Consider the following 18,288-nt stretch of genomic DNA (forward strand, 5'->3'; position numbering starts at 1 on the left):
AGAACAGCGTGAATTGTGCTGAGAAAAAGCTCTTACCGATGGGTCCAAGCTGTTCCCTGGCAACAGAATTCCAGAGAAACCGTCTATAGTCAGCAATGTGTGCTATGATGGCATTTTGAAAGAAAATAAACAACATGCATCTTTCATGTTGATCGTTGACCTACAACTGTAATAGGGCACACGTCCTCCAGGGAACATCTCCACCAGATGGAGCCAGAGATAGCATTAGCACTTACAGTAAGTAGTGTCACAAGTTGTAACACACATGTTTTATTAATTCAGAGCCACATCTCCAGAATTATGCCAGACTGATTCCCACCATTCTCAGTTAAGTACATTATACAGAGCTCTACTGTAACCCCCACCCCTCTCTCTCCAACACAGGAAAGGGATTTTGGAGCGTGATCTGTGATAATGATTCCAAATGCCATATCTTCTTTTTCAATCGTATTTTGTTTTAGGAGCCTTAATATGAAAAATGAAATTAAAAGGTTCACTGTGTACCTTCACTGTCTGCCTCCACCTTGTTTAATTTATATTTGTTCAAAATAAACATGATTTATTACAATATATAATAATGACGAAAAATAAACAGGATACACAACACAACAAGGTGCACTACCCTGTTTATTTTTCGTCATTATTATATTCAGAGTTAATTATATTGTTTACACTGTCTTTCTTCTAATATAACCCTGCCCATTCCCAAATCATATTCAGAAAGTATCACAGAGACTTATATTGACCGGCGGAATTAGTTATTATTAGTAAGACACAACATTTCCGTAGTAATTGACCACCAGACTCTTTATCTTAAGGCATTAGCTGGGTCAATTAATATAAATGTTATATTGTAACTGTCTAGTTACACATTGGTTCCGAAACATGTATGTTCCAGGCTGCAATTTTGAATCTGAGAGAGCTCTGGTCAGCGAAGCCGGCGCCGTTCGCGACCTCCATGTTTTGGGGCTATTCATCAGAAAACTCGGATCCCGATTCGGCTCCCATCCGTCGGGCAAGAACTGGCGGTTTTCAGCCTCTCTCTCTGGAGCTTAACGGAGTTTCGAGTTTGGGATTCACCGTGTTGAATGGGGCGTCTGAACTAAGCAAGGACCTCATGCGCATGCGCGGCGAAGAATGCGGAAGCGCCCTTGCACTCTTCCGCTGGCATTACACGCGTCCTGTTCGGAGTTTATAATGAAACTCCACCTCTGACTCCGCCCACTTGTCCGGAACAGGAAGTGTCAGTGTTGTTTATGGTTGCTGACGTTGGTGCTGTGTCCAAGATATGATGATGATGGCGTCCACGGACCTGTCTCTTTTGGACATGACAGATAAAGAAACGCGTGAGAAACTTTCGTTATGGGACCGTCGCACGGATGCTACGGCCCCTCTCACAGAGAAACAGACCGACTCTATTCTTGAAATCCGAGCTGCCGCTGAAAACCTCGCGATTCCTGCAGAGGTAGGATCAGTCACTGCGAGGCTAGCTGGGGCAGCTCGATAGTTAGCTGCTCAAACATGTAACGTTAGCTAAGAAAGGGATATATATATATCTCGTTTTCTGTTGTTTTGAATTATGCCCCCCTTTTTTAAAGTCTTAAGCCCATCTGTATGTCGTGTATGTCATATATGTTATGATGAATTGAAAATGGGGGACCCCGACGTAAACAAGACGAAAGTTTGCAAATGTTTATGCAAATGACATGTCGTCAGCTTGTGACTGCAACTTGTTCCTGTTTGCGGACGACTCAGCCCTGCTGGTCTCTGACAAGAACAAGTTACAGGTTGAAAAAACCCTCTGCTCGGAACTAGGCAGAATCTGCATATGGCTCGCTGATAACAAACTATCATTACACATGGGCAAAACAGAGTCCATTCTCTTCGGTTCAAATAACAAACTCAGCAAGACCGACGGCTTCTCGGTTGCAGTAGGTGACAATATTGTCACAAGGAAAGATGAAATTACCTACCTGGGTTCCATCCTAGAGGCTAATCTCTCCTGTGACAAAATGGCATCCAATGTAATAAAAAAAGTCAACCAACGAACTCGATTCTTGTACCGGATCTCCTCTCTGGTGAATGAATGAATGAATGAAAACTTTATTTAACAGATTGCAGAATGGGTACAATACAGTACGGCTCAATACATACAATTGTTAAGGGGATGCAGACCTGAGAAAGACGTTTGTCTTGTTTCCATCAGGGTCCCCCATTTGGTAAACAAGAACACCCTGAAGACTCTGGCAGGAGCACTCATTCAGGGGTACTACGACTATGCTTGCACCTCATGGTACCAAAGCACCTCAAAGGCGCTAAAAACAAAATTACAAACATCTCAAAACAAACTGGTCAGACTACTGCTTGACCTTACTCCTAGAACCCACCTCACCCCTGCCCACTTTGACAACCTAGGATGGCTTAGAGTAGACGACAGAGTACAACAACTTGCAATGGGCCTGGTCTACAAGATACACTACACGACCAAGGTACCCATGTACATGTCAAAATACTTCCCAAAGGTCAGTGAATACCACGATCACAACACCAGAGGGAGCTCCACAAATCATGTTAAACCCAGATTCGGCTCAAATAAGGGACTAAACACGTTTCGCAATTATGCCACATCAATGTGGAACGCCCTACCCAAAGCTGTAAAGGAATGTGGATCACTACCCACTTTCAAAACCTCTCTCAAGGGACACCTACGGGAGACTGCAATTCAACACTGGCCCCTGTAAATATCCTAACCCAACCCCCTCCAATGTACAGTCATTTACCTAGTATGGTTTTGTCAATAGTTCAATGTACAATTGTGTTTGTTTGTACAGTGTCTCCTCCCCCCCCCCCCTCAATGTACAGTGTTACTTGTTTATACAGTGTGCCCCCCGCCCCCCCCACCACCTCCAATGTAAATTACCCAGTATGGTTGTCAATATCCCAATGTACCCAACCCCCCCCACCCAACCTCCTCCAATGTACAGTTTCTACGTCAAATGTATATACTCCCTTTTCTTGACTCCTTCTGTATCACAAACAGTACTGTATTTGCAAATCTGGTATGTCATAAATGTATAGATGTAGCAGTACTGACTATCTGTATGTCATGTATGTCATATATGTCTATATGAATTGAAAATGGGGGACCCTGATGGAAACAAGACAAACGTCTTTCTCAGGTCTGCATCCCCTTAACAATTGTATGTATTGAGCCGTACTGTATTGTACCCATTCTGCAATCTGTTAAATAAAGTTTTCATTCATTCATTCATTCAAGTCTTTCTCTGGTCTGCATCCCCTCTTTAGCCCCTTTCGTGACTGTGATGCACCGAGGGCTACATCCCCTTATTGTGTATTGAGCTGTACTGTACTGTACCCATTCTGCAATCTGTTAATAAGGTTATCAATCAATCCCTCCTTGGGTTTTTATTTGCTTCTCATATATGCCTGGCCCTGGTGGTTAAAAACAACGTTTATTTATAAGAAATCATCCATATTTTTTTTTTTTTTTTTCACTCTTAACCTTTTGTCATTTATTTTTTAAATGTGTATATTGTATTATATTATCTACGATTTTATCATATTTATGTTTTATAAAAAAGAAAAGAAAACGCAAAACAAACGCGTAAACAAACAAAACAACAAAACAAATACACACAGTAGTAGTACTGTATATTTGTATGTCATAAATGTCTTGATGAATTGATGTAAACAAGACTAAAGTATTTTTCTGGTCTGCATTCTCTTAGCAGTGTTGGTATTGAGCCGTACTGTATTTGTATTGTACCCATTCTGCAATCAGTTAATAAAGTTATCAATCAATCAAACGTTAGTTACCGGTAAGCTAACAACACTCGGTTGCTTTGTAATGTCAGGTTAGCTACCGGACTGTCTTATTTCTTTACTACCCGTTGCTAATAGGACACCAAAAGCAACACGTAAATATCACATACATAGTAGATAGTCGGCTAGCTTAGCTATTAAGTTATCCATCATAGGAGGAAGCTATGAGGAGGAGGAGAGACAGTCTCTGCCATGTCAAGCCACACATAATAAAACCCAGAATAAAAAGCTTGCAAATCTGTTGGGGAAATATCCCATATTGTTCTGTTTTTCAGTTGCCGATCGAGGACCTGTGCAGCCTGTCATCCCGCTCATTACAGTCCCCGTTCACTACCACTGTGCCAGAGTCAACAGAGGATGTCCTGCTCAAAGGCTTCCAGATGCTGGGCCTGGAGAGCGACAGGATAGAGACCGCCCAGCAGGTATGTTACCTTGAAGGTCCTACTACAATACACAGCTGACGTTAAAGAGGCACTTCACACACAAAAAAAGCAACGCTGATTTATTTTGCACATAATCTCACACACAGCCAAAACCCTCACACATTTGTTTAGTTTGACAAGTTATTGAGAGTAAATTAGTTTGAATATGGCCACCAGTGATGTCATCGGCAATCCTTGTGTTGTGTTAATTACAGCTCCATAAAATTATGTAGATTAAAAAAAATAGCAACACCTTGTCTTATAGGGACTGCTACCATCAGTCATCAGTCTGAGTAATCGACTAAGAGGGGACAGCCCTGCATCCTTGATCATATTAGTACCTGTCCACTGGTACAGTGCTGTGATAGAAATAAGTGGGCACAAATTATAATTTGTATCTCCATTTGTTCTGCAGTTTTTTTCCTGGTTTTCCAAGCTACAGACCCGAATGGACCAGGACGAGGGAGCACAACACAGGTGGGTGTTAGGTGCTCACGAGTCACGACAAGCACCTGCAGAATCACTTACTTAGTACTATAGTTTGTTATTTATTTATATATTACAATGTGCACATTTACTGTACCTCTTGGTAACAGAATCTTCACGATAGGTGGCTGTGAGGCTGTGGCCACACAACACTTCCTCACACGTATATATTGTTTGAGAATGCATGCATTCACCTCTACCTACAGTGGGTTTTTGATGGCAAACACCCTTAATAGTAGAGACATTCATTCAGGATATCAGTGTTTCCCACTGGTTCTTACGCTATTTGTGGTGTTAGCTGCCTGGGGTTAGGGATATTTGTGGTGTTAGCTGGCTGCGGTTAGGGTTAGAGATATTTGTGGTGTTAGCTGGCTGGGGTTAGGGTTAGAGATATTTGTGGTGTTAGCTGGCTGCGGTTAGGGTTAGAGATATTTGTGGTGTTAGCTGGCTGCGGTTAGGGTTAGAGATATTTGTGGTGTTAGCTGGCTGCGGTTAGGGTTAGAGATATTTGTGGTGTTAGCTGGCTGGGGTTAGGGTTAGAGATATTTGTGGTGTTAGCTGGCTGCGGTTAGGGTTAGAGATATTTGTGGTGTTAGCTGGCTGGGGTTAGGGATATTTGTGGTGTTAGCTGGCTGCGGTTAGGGTTAGAGATATTTGTGGTGTTAGCTGGCTGGGGTTAGGGATATTTGTGGTGTTAGCTGGCTGCGGTTAGGGTTGGGGTGCATTTGATACATAGTCAACAGTGGGAAAGACTGTTGAAGCACTGTTGATATGTTATCTGTTTTTGGAAATGTACATAATATGTTAGTGATATTGTTCATCACAATCAAGTATTTTTTTGACTACATGAGTAACAGCTCTATAGTATTTGGAGACCTTTGGTTCATATTTTGGTATATGGCTGAATTACAGAAGGATTTGCATACCTAAGCTTGGTTTTACCCTTGGTTTTGAACTCGAGTTTGTTTTTAAGCAGTGACGTTGACTGTTGTGAAGAAATAATTTTTTTTTTTTTGATCAAATTTTTTTGATTGTTATTCACACGAAACAAGACAACACATTAATCACAATCACAATACATAGAACTTCACAAGAAAAAAACAAAAACAATAATAATAATAATAATAATACAGACTAACAATTATACAGACAAGAGAAAAGAAAACAGAGTTCAACCTTCTAAATTAATTCCAAGGGGTGTGAAGAAATTAATTTGGTGTGATATAATATTACAGGTAGCTAGCACTTAAAATGTGCAAATGCCCTTGTTTTATGTGATACTGTACATTAATTGTTTATTGTTGTAGTTGCACTATACTGTGTTGTCTGCATTTGCCCTTTTTTCTTTCTTGTTTTAAATCGCTGCGTGAAACAAATGTGAAATGTTTTGAGAGGAGATATATATATTAGTGCTGTCAGTCGATTAACATCTTTAATCGCGATTAATCGCATGATTGTCCATAGTTAACGCGCGATTAATGGCATTAAATATTTTTTTTTATCTACCTTAAAGGGATCTTTTTCAAGTTCCAAGTTTTAATACTCTTATCAACATGAGAGTCAACAAATGCTTGCTTTATGCAGCCATTTAACACAAACGGATGACCCTCATGCATTGCAAATGTGCATCAAATTCAAAACAGAGTGATGCACAAAATAACTTAAAAGAAAATAATAATTTAAAACAATGAATAAAGTGTGCATGGAATAATAGGGGAAAGAAAACGTTAGGAACTTGTTTCATTCACCCACACAAGGGCTGAGTAATCACACACTCTCTCACACACACACTCTCCCAGCTCTCTTTCTCTCTTGCCCCTTCCTCATCTCTCTCACCCCCCTCTATATCTCACACACACACACACACACACACACACACACACACACACACACACACACACACACACACACACACACACACACACACACACACACACACACACACACACACACACACACACACACACACACACACACACACACACACACACACACACACACACACACACACACACACACACTTCAGAAACAAACATAGAGCATAGAATGAGAGCATCAATAATACACCTGAGTGAAGTTTTTATTTTTTTTAATCGTTAATCGTGAGTTTAAAAAAAATAGTGGCGTCAATAGAATCGGGCGATAACGCGTTAATACCGCGTTAACTTTGACAGCCTTAATAATATGCCTATACTATTTCTTGTCAGGGATGATTGTGAGCATTCAATTAGAAGAGCAGTATTAGGTTCCTATTAAACTACAGCCATTTTCTTTTTTTTTATGTATTTATTTGTGTGTATTGTATTGTTTTTATTGAGCTATAGTCCATTCATGCTGAGTGAATCAGTTCCCCCAGCCACATTTGTGTATAATCTTTTTTGGGGGGAATTAACTGATAGAAAATGTATCGAAAATGTATCGAATCGAATCGTGGTCAAATGAAGAGATTTCATGATGCATTGAATCGTTGCCTGAATAATCGTAATAGAAATTAATCGTTGTGAGGTTGCATCGTTACACCCCTAATCTATAGGCGTTTTGTAGGAACTGAATTAAGTGTGTGGGAAGGTAGATCACAGAAGGTGGAGGTGGTTAGAGTGACTTTTTAAATGTTTTCTGGCGTACGGCCTGTAAGTATGTGTGTGTGTGTGTCTATACACACACACACACACACACACACACACACTTACAGGCCGTACGCCAATACATAAAAAAATACATGTAATGTCTCATTGGATAATGTCCCTTTTGATAAGTTGTGTAGGGATGCCCCGATCACGTTTTTTGCCACCGATACCGATCACCGATCGTCGTGAGCCATATCGGCCGATACCGATCCGATACGATCGTTTTTGATTAAAAGAAATTAAAATGTATTTTATATATATATATATTTTTTTTTATAAAATATATATATTATATAATTAGACTTGTACTTGTATTATCTGCGAGACATCGCCACCATGCAACAAGCTCCACTGTCTGTGTGTACTCTAGTAGCCTCCAGCTACGGCCAGGATTCTCCGGAGCTGCAGCTGGACCTATACTCGAGTAGCCTCGAGCTACGGCAAGGATTCTCCGGCGCTGCACCTGGACCCTATTGGTATAACGTTACTTAACTGTGCTCAGCAAGCCCTCAGCTCGAATACGCATGGAATCAGTGTTATAAGACATTGATATCAGGAGCTATCTGTAGCTACTGCTAGCCGGATATATAACGTTAATACAACGCCTCAGTGAATTATTTAGTTCAATGGGACATTTCGTTTTGAACAGTGAACTAACTTGCGCTAACGCGAGCTAACCGGTATCATACACATCTCTACTATACTTGCTGGAGCGTTTGTTGATGTCAGGAGCTATCGGTAGCTGGCCGGCTAGATACCGTTCGGTTAGACAATGCCTCATCATGTATTAAACTAAAAGTCAATAGTTGACTGGGTCATTTTGTAACGGTAGCTAAGCTAACGTTAGCTCAGGGAGACGCCGTCCTCCCGTGTCCCGTCTCACTAGAGTAGACCCGTGTTTACATGCATGCGGGAGGGGCTGGAGGGATGAGCAGACGCCGCAGCCTCCGGTGTCTGAGACAGAACTCAGCGACAGCGAGTGAGATCGGGTTTGACGATCGGCGAAAATAAAGCATTATCACCGATCACCGATCGCATATTTATACTGATTATCGGCCGATAACGATCAGTGGCCGATCGATCGGGGCATCCCTAGTTGTGAGCTGTTTGTGGGTGTGAGTTTAGGAGCCAGTTCAGCCTGCATTTCTTGCGGCTGATATGTGTCTGCGAGCGCTAATGTCACACAGGGTTTAGGAATTTCGTATCTGCTTCTGCTAGTAGAGGAAGATTACTATCATCATCATCATCTTCACCATCATCAAACCCTTATCTGTGCTTGTAAAATCATTGAGGTTGCTCCAATGATGACTGTTAAAAAGAAATATGACACGATAAAAAGTAGTAATACAACTAGACATGGGAAATCACCTAAAATACAAGATTAAAATGAAGATAAAACAAAGAAAATCAGCTAAAATGGTGACAGACTGATACGCAGTGGTTAGTAGGTGCATTTTATATAGCACTTTTATGTTGTGTGCTTTACTATTTTTGTTCCTTACATTCACCCATTCACGCACACATTCACATAGGGCTGGGCGATATGGCCAAAAACGTTATCGCGATAAAATTATAAAATTATTTTCATATAACTCGATATCGATAATTATCGTCGATATAATGTCTGTCAAGTTTAATTAACTTCTTATGCCCGGCGCCGATGGACGGGCTATTAATAGACTTGTTTTGCTGCTGCGAATGTCTCGAGAGTCGAGTTGATGTCGTCATCAGTCCGCGCACGTTAGCAGTTAGCCAGAGCAAGCGGAGTATCTCATGACGATGTACTAAATATGACCCTAAAATACTCTGTTCCGCCCCAATACATTGCAACGACGTCCACCGTATACCCCACACTACTATAACAGTTACCCTCAGAATTCAAAACACACACCAACTCGGCAGGTAAACTGTAAAATAGCGCCGTGCAAGCTAATTATCCTAGCCAGCCTCGTTTGCTACTTGAGCTCTACGTCTCCTTCCGCTGTCGGCCATCTCCTTCACTGATTGGTTGTTAGTGCGTGTGCTCATATCCAAGCTTGGAAAATCGATATATCGAAACTTTGCGACCACATTTCATGTTTATTTCGAGGAAATAATTTATCGCGATAGTTATCGTTATCGTTTTATCGCCCAGCCCTACATTCACACATCAATGGCGTAGGCAACCATGTAAGGTGCCAACCTGCACATCGGGAGCAATTTGGCGTTAAGTGTCTTGCTCAAGGACACATCGACACGCTGCAAGAATCTAACCTGAGCCACTGTCGCCCCAGTGATCATAATTGTAAACTGTGCATAGGTTGGAAGAGTATTGATCTTTAAAGTGCATTGAAGGATGTTCCATGAGTCAGCAGCATCAAGGGAAAAGGCAGACCTTCCAAGCTCAGAACAAGCTTGAAGGACTTTTAAGCACAAGCACTGGTCGTTTGAGCGAGTCAGATAGGGTCCAAAGTTACAATCCAGCAACGTTGTGATATAAGGTGGTAGCTTACCAATAAGGGCTCTGTAAATAAACAAATATAAATGATTATTGCGCCTCTCTGCAAGAGAAAGCAAACAAACCTCATCATACAGGAGACGATGGTGAGTGTCATACCTGTCATCTAATGAATCTGAGGGCAGAGTGATGGACAGAGTCGAGTGAACACATCGCTCCTGTCCTTCACTGGCTCCCGGTCAAGGAACGCATTAGGGCTGCAACCATTAGTCGACATAATCGACGACGTCGATCATAAAAACTGGTCGACGCAGAATTTTTGCGTTGATGCGTCGTATTAAAAAAAAATATATATATATATTTTTTTTAATATAATTTTTTTTTGTTGCACTACCTATCTTTGTGAAAGTGGCTTCTCAGCTCTGGTCCAGCTGAAGACGAAGCAGAGGAACAGATTGGACATTGAGCATGACCTCAGAGTTGCTTTGTCTACCATCACCCCAGACTTTGAGACTCTTGTCAGGAGCAAACAACATCCCCAGTTATCCCATTAGTTCCCTGGGATGTTAAGCTAAGAAGTCTGCTAAGAAGGATATATTATTTATTATTATTATTATTATTATTATTATTATTATTATTATTATTATTATTATTATTATTATTATTATTATTATTATTATTATTATTATTATTATTATTATTATTATTATTATTATTATTATTATTATTATTATTATTTTATTTTATTTTATTTCATTGTGTTTTTAGCCCTAGTTGCACTTTTGTTGCAACCCCAGTTATCCCATTAGTTCCCCCAAACTTACTGTCGGTCTGTTATGTTAAGCTAAGAAGTCTGCTAAGAGCCCGGAAAAGGAGCCGCGCCCACAGGAAGCAGAGATGGAGGGTGTGACAGAAATAATCGTTAGATTAGTCGACTAATCGAAAAAATAATCTACAGTTTAGTCAACTACCAAAATAATCGTTAGTTGCAGCCCTAGAACGCATCAACTTCAAAACACTACTCCTCACCTTCAAAGCCCTCCATAGCCTGCCCCCCCCCCCCCCCTACCTGACTGACCTCCTTCTCCGAGTACCGCCCCACCCGTTCCCTCTGGTCCTCTTCCACTCTTTCCCTCACTGTCCCGTCATCCAAACTTAAACGTTTTGGTGACCGGGCTTTGTCACAAGCTGCACCCAGACTGTGGAACACCCTCCCTCAGACTGTCCGAGACTCTCCCTCACTCTCCACCTTCAAATCCAGACTCAAAACCTACCTGTTCTCCCAAGCATACAACCGTCCCTACCCATAACCACCCTCCTCCATCCTACCACCTCCCTTTCCCCTTCCCTACTTTTTCCCCTTCTCCTGCCCCCCCCTCCCCTCGGTTTCCTTACTTCCCTGACTGTCCCCCTACTGGACTCTGTATCTGTTACTTGTTACCCGTGGTTGTATGTCCTGCGTTTTCATACTGTTGCTTATTCCCTGTGGTTCTTTGTTCATTTGTTTTGCTCATTGTCAGCGTCTTTGGGTTCCTGAAAAGCGCTTTATAAATAAAATGTATTATTATTATTAAGTGGTTTAAGAGTGGAAGCAGCAGAATCACCATAGTCCAAAACCGATGAACAGATGAAAGAAAACTGAACAACAGTATTTTTCCTGCTAATCAAAGAAAAGCTGGTTATGTTTGTAAGAAGTTGTTTTTTGTTGCAACTTGCTGGCAAGGTTGTTTATATGGTATTTAAATGTACATTTCTCATTCAGCCAGATGCCAAGATATTTATACAGTACTTATTTATACAGTACTCTGCAACAGGTCCTGCATTATTATAAGTGACTCTCAATGCTTGTGAAGACTTTTGGTTTATTTAATATAAGGATCAGATATGTAAAGGGGTCTAAATAAGTTAACAGGTGTTTGCGCTTGTGAGCATGCGCAGTTGGCGCAGCTGCCTTTTTAAATGGTGGCTGGCGATTGTCATTCTAAATATAGCACTGACAGGATCACATCGCCCATTGGTAAGTGGACTTGATTAAGGGATTGAAACGTTGTTAACTTGACTATGTCACATATAAACACAATGTAATGTATCACGTTGGCTGCTGGCTGCTAATGCAGCCTGCGGATAATATTTGCATGTGCACGGTGTTAGTGATGCTGGCTAAATGAATGAACGTTGTGTCTGAATGTTTGCCGCTAACGCACTTCGCTGAAGGTGCACAGCTGAGCTAGTGTCTTTGTGGCTTTCCCAGTTTGTCACGGTGAGATTCATGTGGTGGAACTTTGGTGTGTGTGCTCTTATGAATGAGAACTGCTATCTTGTCCGTTGTGTGTGGGTGGCTTGTGTGTGTTTTGCGTGAGATGCAGAAGTAAACATTGCCAGGCATTCTGGTTAATGTAGTCATTGTAGTTCTCCCTCCTTTCACCCACAGTTAAAGGAGACATGACATGCTGGTTTGATGAAATGTATAGTGTAAATTAAATGAATAGTGTATGTATATTCAATAGTGGTATTGATAGTATATTAATATGTATATTGATATTAATATTAATTAATTGATTGATTGATTGATTGATTGGTGTTGGTATTAATATTAATATATAGTGTATATTAATATTATGCTTAATTAATGTGTATGCACTGCATTTTGTTCTGTTTCACAGGTTTTTGACCTATGGTAAAGCTATGGTAAGCCTATGGTCAACTGTGGGAATTATAAAAGTTGTATTGTGGAGAAAAACATCTCAACTAGTTTGTTTAAAATAAACAAACTCTAATGACTAACCATTGAGTCATCCATTGTGTGGTGCCTGTCAGCCCTTTTGGAGGGATTCAGTCAAAATCCGAACAATGCTAGAACCATTCACAATTGATGTACCTTTATTCAAAGCACTACACCCGATATATCTGGCTCTAGTAAACAGCATAAACCTTGGTTTACACAGTACCAGTGCATATGCATTAGTGGAATGTTGAGTCGCTATGGGTTTCAGAATTGTCATTAGTTATGCACAATTTGGTTATTTTCCAGAAATTCATTTTAGTGTGTTATAGAACTAGATTCATTTTATTGATAAGACAACATTTTGATCCAGTGGATCTTCATTTTTTTTTTTAACAAATGTTTTTTATTTTCTCTTTTTTAACATGAAACAAGACAAACAATACAGTAACAGTAATAATCAATGATAAATCACAGGACAATAACAGAAATAATAACAATAATGACGGTCCAGTAATTAAATCAGAATGAATGTAGATTAAAAAGACGTAAAAATGAAATAAATAAAAAATACAATACATGGGCTCTTGCTCGCTCTTCCTCGCTCTTCCCTTCCCTCCCCACCCCACCCCACCCCCCCCTCAGGACCCCCACATGGACTATACATCCACTACTTCATTTAACATCAGAAAAATACATATTTATATGCGTTCCTTTATCTTCTCCACCACGGCTACCCAGACTGCTATGCTGGCTTCATTAACACCTAACATTTGTGCAGTGGATATCTCTAGATAAATCACATCGAGATAGGTAAGAACCCATACCTTCCGGCACATTTTATCCGGTTGAATCCAGCGTGACGCTATCAACTTTTTGGCAGCCGTAAGACCCGCCAAAATGAGTCTCTTTACATGTACAGAGGTCGATAACTGAGAAACATCATTCAACAACGATACAGAAGGCAGTGTAGGTATGGTCAGATACAAAAAATGTACATCTTACGTTACATCTTTCCAGAAAGTCTTGACAGGAGGGCATTCCCAATACATCAAGTTTCAAGTTCAAGTTTCTTTAATAGTTGTCATACAGAAGTACAGAATACTTTTATACAAAATGCTTCTTACTGTTACGCTCCAGAGACTGTGCAAGACAAGATAAGTATGAAATAAAATAACATAGTATAGCATGTAAATTAGAAGTAAAAAAATGAGCTCACAGTGTTCAGTATAGACATATGTACAATGTTCGATGCAGAATAGACGTAACTGAGTTACCATATAATATACAATACTATGCAAGATTCAAGATTCAAGATTCAAGAGTTTTAATTGTCACGGCATACAGGTATACAATGAAATGCGGCTGGTCTTGCCCGCGACGATGTGCAATACAGTGGTACAACATATAATAGAATCCAATAAAATACAGTGGTACAACATATTAATAGAATCCAATAAAACAGTGCAATAAACAGGTACATGGTGTGCCATCTCGGTATCTGTACATTAGTATTTACAGAGCATATAGGACATGCTAGTTAGCTTTAGTAGTGCAATACACTGTTCCTGATGTTATACTATTTTAAGTGGCCTTTCCTCTGGCCATAAGTGTGCGTGTGTGCGGCATGAGTGTTAAAGTGGCTGCTAGTGTGTGAGCGTGCTCAGCGTGCGTGTCGTGTATGTACTTGTGTGTGGATAGTTCAGTTTCTGTGTCTCTCGATGTTCATTGTTCAAGGCTCTGATGGCCTGGGGGAAGAAGCTTAGCCTAAGCCTCTCCGTCTTAGTCTCTAGAATTCGCAGGCGTCTGCCTGACCTCAGCAGCTGGAACAGGCTGTTATTGGGGTGGTGGGGGTCTTTCATTATCCTGCAGGCTCTGGATTTGCACCTCTTGTTGTATAGAGCCTGCAGGGGAGGTAGCGCAATACCCGTGGTACGCTCGGCTGAGCGCACCACACTCTGTAGGGCCTTCTTGTCCTGTGCCGTGCTGTTCCCATACCAGGCAGTGATGTTTCCGGTCAAGATGCTCTCTACAGCTCCTGAGTAGAAGGACTGAAGTATCTTCCCCGATACTCTGAACTTCCTTAACTGTCTCAGGTGGTAGAGGCGCTGCTTCGCTTTCTTTACTACTGTGCCTATGTGTGTTGACCATGTCAGGTCCTCTGAGATGTGGACCCCCAGGTACTTGAAGCTGCTCACCCTGTCCACGGTAGCCCCGTTAATCCTCAGTGGTGTGTGTGTCTCCCGCTGTCCTCTCCTATAATCCACGATCAGCTCCTTGGTTTTACCAATGTTCAGGAGCAGGCTGTTGTCCTGGCACCAACGTTCCAGTACCTCAACCTCCTCCCGGTAGGCCTTCTCGTCGTTGTCCGAGATCAGCCCCACCACCACCGTGTCGTCGGCGAACTTCACAATGGAGTTGGAGCTGAACTTGGCCACACAGTCGTGTGTGTAGAGTGAGTACAGCAGGGGGCTTAGAACACAGCCCTGGGGGGACCCGATGCTCAGGGTGATGGTGTTGGAGGTCTGACCCCCCACCCTGACCGCCTGGGGTCTTTCACTCAGAAAGTCCAGTACCCAGGCGCTCAGGGCGGAGCTCAGGCCTAGCTCGATCAGCTTGTCCACCAGTCTGGTGGGGACTATGGTGTTGAACGCTGAGCTGTAGTCAATGAACAGCAGTCTCACATAGCCCCCCTTCTGACGGTCAAGGTGGGAGAGAGTGCTGTGCAGTACCTGGGAGACAGCGTCATCAGTGGACCTGTTTGTCCTGTATGCAAATTGCATAGGGTCCATATCGCTGGGGAGAGAGGCACAAATGTGGTCCTTGACCAGCCTCTCGAAACATTTCATGACCACAGAGGTGAGTGCCACCGGTCTGTAATCATTTGGACATGTTGGGGAGGGTTTCTTCGGTACAGGGATGATGGTAGACATCTTGAAGCAGGCAGGGACTACTGACTCCGCCAGGGATTGATTAAATATGGCGGTGAACACCGGGGCAAGCTGGTTTGCACAGGACTTAAGTATGCGTCCTGTTATACCATCTGGGCCTGCAGCCTTCCTGGTGTTCACCTGCATAAATGCTCTTCTCACACTGTGTTCCGACAACGAGAGAGCGCCCCCGCCCCCCCGCGGTTGCCCCCCCCCCTCCACAACAGCCGGTGCGCCAGTGACGTCACTAGCCAGAGGGCTAGCGGCGACACTGTCTACACCGAACCGAGCGTAGAAGGAGTTGAGTTTGTCCGCTAGAGAGGCGTCGTCGCTCCCCATTGCGGTGTACTAATATACAATACTATATAGTGCAAGGCAGAAATGGGATGAGGTGCAATTTAGGTACAATTTACAGTAGGTGTACGAGTTGTAGTGCAAATCCTTTATCAATAAATATAAAGTGTGGTTTAAGTGAGTGGGTGTGTGTGCTGTGTGCATTTGATGGTTGTTGCATAGTGTTTATTGTTCGTTTAGCAGCCTGATGGCCTGGGGATAGAAGCTTCTTCTGAGTCTTTCTGTGCTCGCCTTAAGACTCCTGTATCGCTTGCCTGACCGCAGCAGTTCAAAGAGGCAGTTGTTCGGGTGGCTCGAGTCCTTAATAATTCTCTTAGCCTTCCCCCTGCACCGCTTGTTGTAAATGTTCTGGAGGGTGGGAAGCCCCCCTCCAATTGTGCGTTCGGCTGAACGTGTCACTCTTTGTAGTCTGCTACGGTCTTGTGCAGTGCTATTCCCAAACCAGGAGGTGATGTTGCCAGTCAGGATGCTCTCTATTGTACATGAGTAGAAGTTCCTAAGGATCTATATATGCATATATGTACCAATAGCACCGTTTGAACACAAGGAGCATCGAGAGTCCGATCTGAGACCCATTAGGTCCAATCGTCTAGGGGTCAGGTAAATCCTATGAACAAAATTAAGATTAATCTGTTGGTGATCTGGGTTGCGTGATGATAGCCGAACATTTTCCCAGACTGCATCCCAATCAAAATCTACTTCCAGGTTTGGGATATCCTTCCTACAAACCGAGTCTAGGGGAAGGACCGTATATGAGGACGTAAGTAAGTGGCGATAAAAGTCAGAGACGAAGCCTCTCGACGTCTCCTTGTCATAAAAGAATTTGTGAAATCTGTGGTGCTCAAGTGGAATATCTAATGGGACTCTGTGAGCCCTCAAAGCTGCTCTTATTTGTAGATAGAAGAGATAAGTGGAACTGGTGAGGTTAAATTTGTTGAATATATCTTGATAACTGTGGAGACCATGTTCATCGAAGATATCCCCCAATGTGTGTATGCCTTTCTTTTCCCATCCAGGATATCTGATAGGTTGATGTGCAATAAGGATTGAATTGTTATTAAATACGGGAGAATGCCTGTGCCATTTATGGTGGTTAGTACACTTTTTCTGTGTCACGCCATATCCGGATCACATGTGTAATAAGAGGGCCAAATCTCAAGTTGCATTGTTTAATTGATAAGTTGGTGTACACTATATCCTGCAGTCTATGTGGTGCCACTATGTTCTCCTCTAATGGTCTCCAGGATACCAATGCTTGAGAATCAAACCAAGTGATCAGTGGTCTTAAAGAGAACGCTTTAAAGTAATAGTAGAATTCTGGAAAGGCTAAACCCCTGTCGGATTTATTTCTCTGTGCAGTGGATCTTTTTTTTTTTAATCTTTCTTCCCCTCCTTTTTCCCGATTTTTCTCCCATCCCACCCTTCCTGGTTGTTGCGTACTTTCCCCTACTGTTGGTCCGGGAGACCGGAGACTGTCGCATGCTTTCCTCCGACGCATGTGCAGCCCTGGGGCAGGCCAACCTGGCCGCGCAGGTTCTCACCGGGGAGAGTGTAGCGTGTGGGAGGCCACACTATCTCTCCTCAGTTCCAACCCTCGCTGAGCAGGCGCCCCGACCGAACTGTAGGGGTCGCTGTCCACAACGCCCAGGACCCACCCTTCAGCTTTCCCACCCCCTGATACAGCCAATTGTATCAGTGTGAGAGGCCAGCCAAGCTGATAGCAACGCCGGGAGCTGGATTCGAACAGGCGAATCCTAGTGTCTCCCGGTGTTGGTGACGAACGTAATCTCCGTGCGCCACCTGCCCCCCCGCAGTGGATCTTTTTAATCGTGGACGTTTGTTGTTCCAAATAAATTTATATGCAGCGGAGTGTAGTTTTTGCCAGTAACCAACAGGAGTGGGTACTGGCAACATTGAGCTGATGAAGTTAATTCTGGGCAAAACATTCATCTTAACTATTGACGCTCGGGCCTGTAATGAGTATTTTAATTTTGACCACCTGCCGAAGTCATTTGTGATCCTGTCTAGCAATCCAGAGTAATTATACTTCACCGTTTGGCTTATCGTAGGGAATATTTCAACTCCAAGACATCTAAAGTGTTCTACCATGGGTATATTTGCTGGGAGGGTGGTAGCCTTCGCAGTCATATTAAGTGGAAGGAAGGCCGATTTTGGCCAGTTTATCTTAAATCCTGATAGATTGCCAAAATCATCTATTACTTTTAGAAGATGAGGTAGGGAGGTGGCACGGTTTTGCATGAACAAGATTATATCGTCTGCATATAAGCTAATGTGATGCTGTGTGCCCTTAATTGAGATCGGTGCTATGGACTGGGATTGTCTTATGTACTGTGCTAAAGGTTCTAGGGATAGAGCAAATAGTCTGGGACTAAGAGGACAATGCTGTCTGGACGAGCGCGATACAGGGAAGTGTGGAGAGCAGAATTTACCTGTTAAAATCATGGCT

The 18,288-nt window shown here is 42.5% G+C and overlaps 1 protein-coding gene across 1 annotated transcript in view; it reads left to right on the forward strand.

Moving 5' to 3' along the window:
- The first annotated feature begins 1,274 nt into the window (after positions 1–1,274).
- The window catches only part of cog3 (component of oligomeric golgi complex 3), a 102,856-nt gene continuing 85,842 nt past the window's right edge, over positions 1,275–18,288 (forward strand). The window contains exons 1-3 of the mRNA XM_084309733.1: positions 1,275–1,465; positions 4,119–4,265; positions 4,681–4,742. Of these exons, the coding sequence (XP_084165859.1) occupies positions 1,289–1,465; positions 4,119–4,265; positions 4,681–4,742 (386 nt within the window). The 5' untranslated portion in view covers positions 1,275–1,288. The remainder of the gene's footprint in view (positions 1,466–4,118; positions 4,266–4,680; positions 4,743–18,288) is intronic.

The sequence above is a fragment of the Notolepis coatsorum genome, assembly GCF_963971535.1.
Source record: "Notolepis coatsorum genome assembly, chromosome: 3".
In the NCBI taxonomy this organism is placed as follows: domain Eukaryota; kingdom Metazoa; phylum Chordata; class Actinopteri; order Aulopiformes; family Paralepididae; genus Notolepis; species Notolepis coatsorum.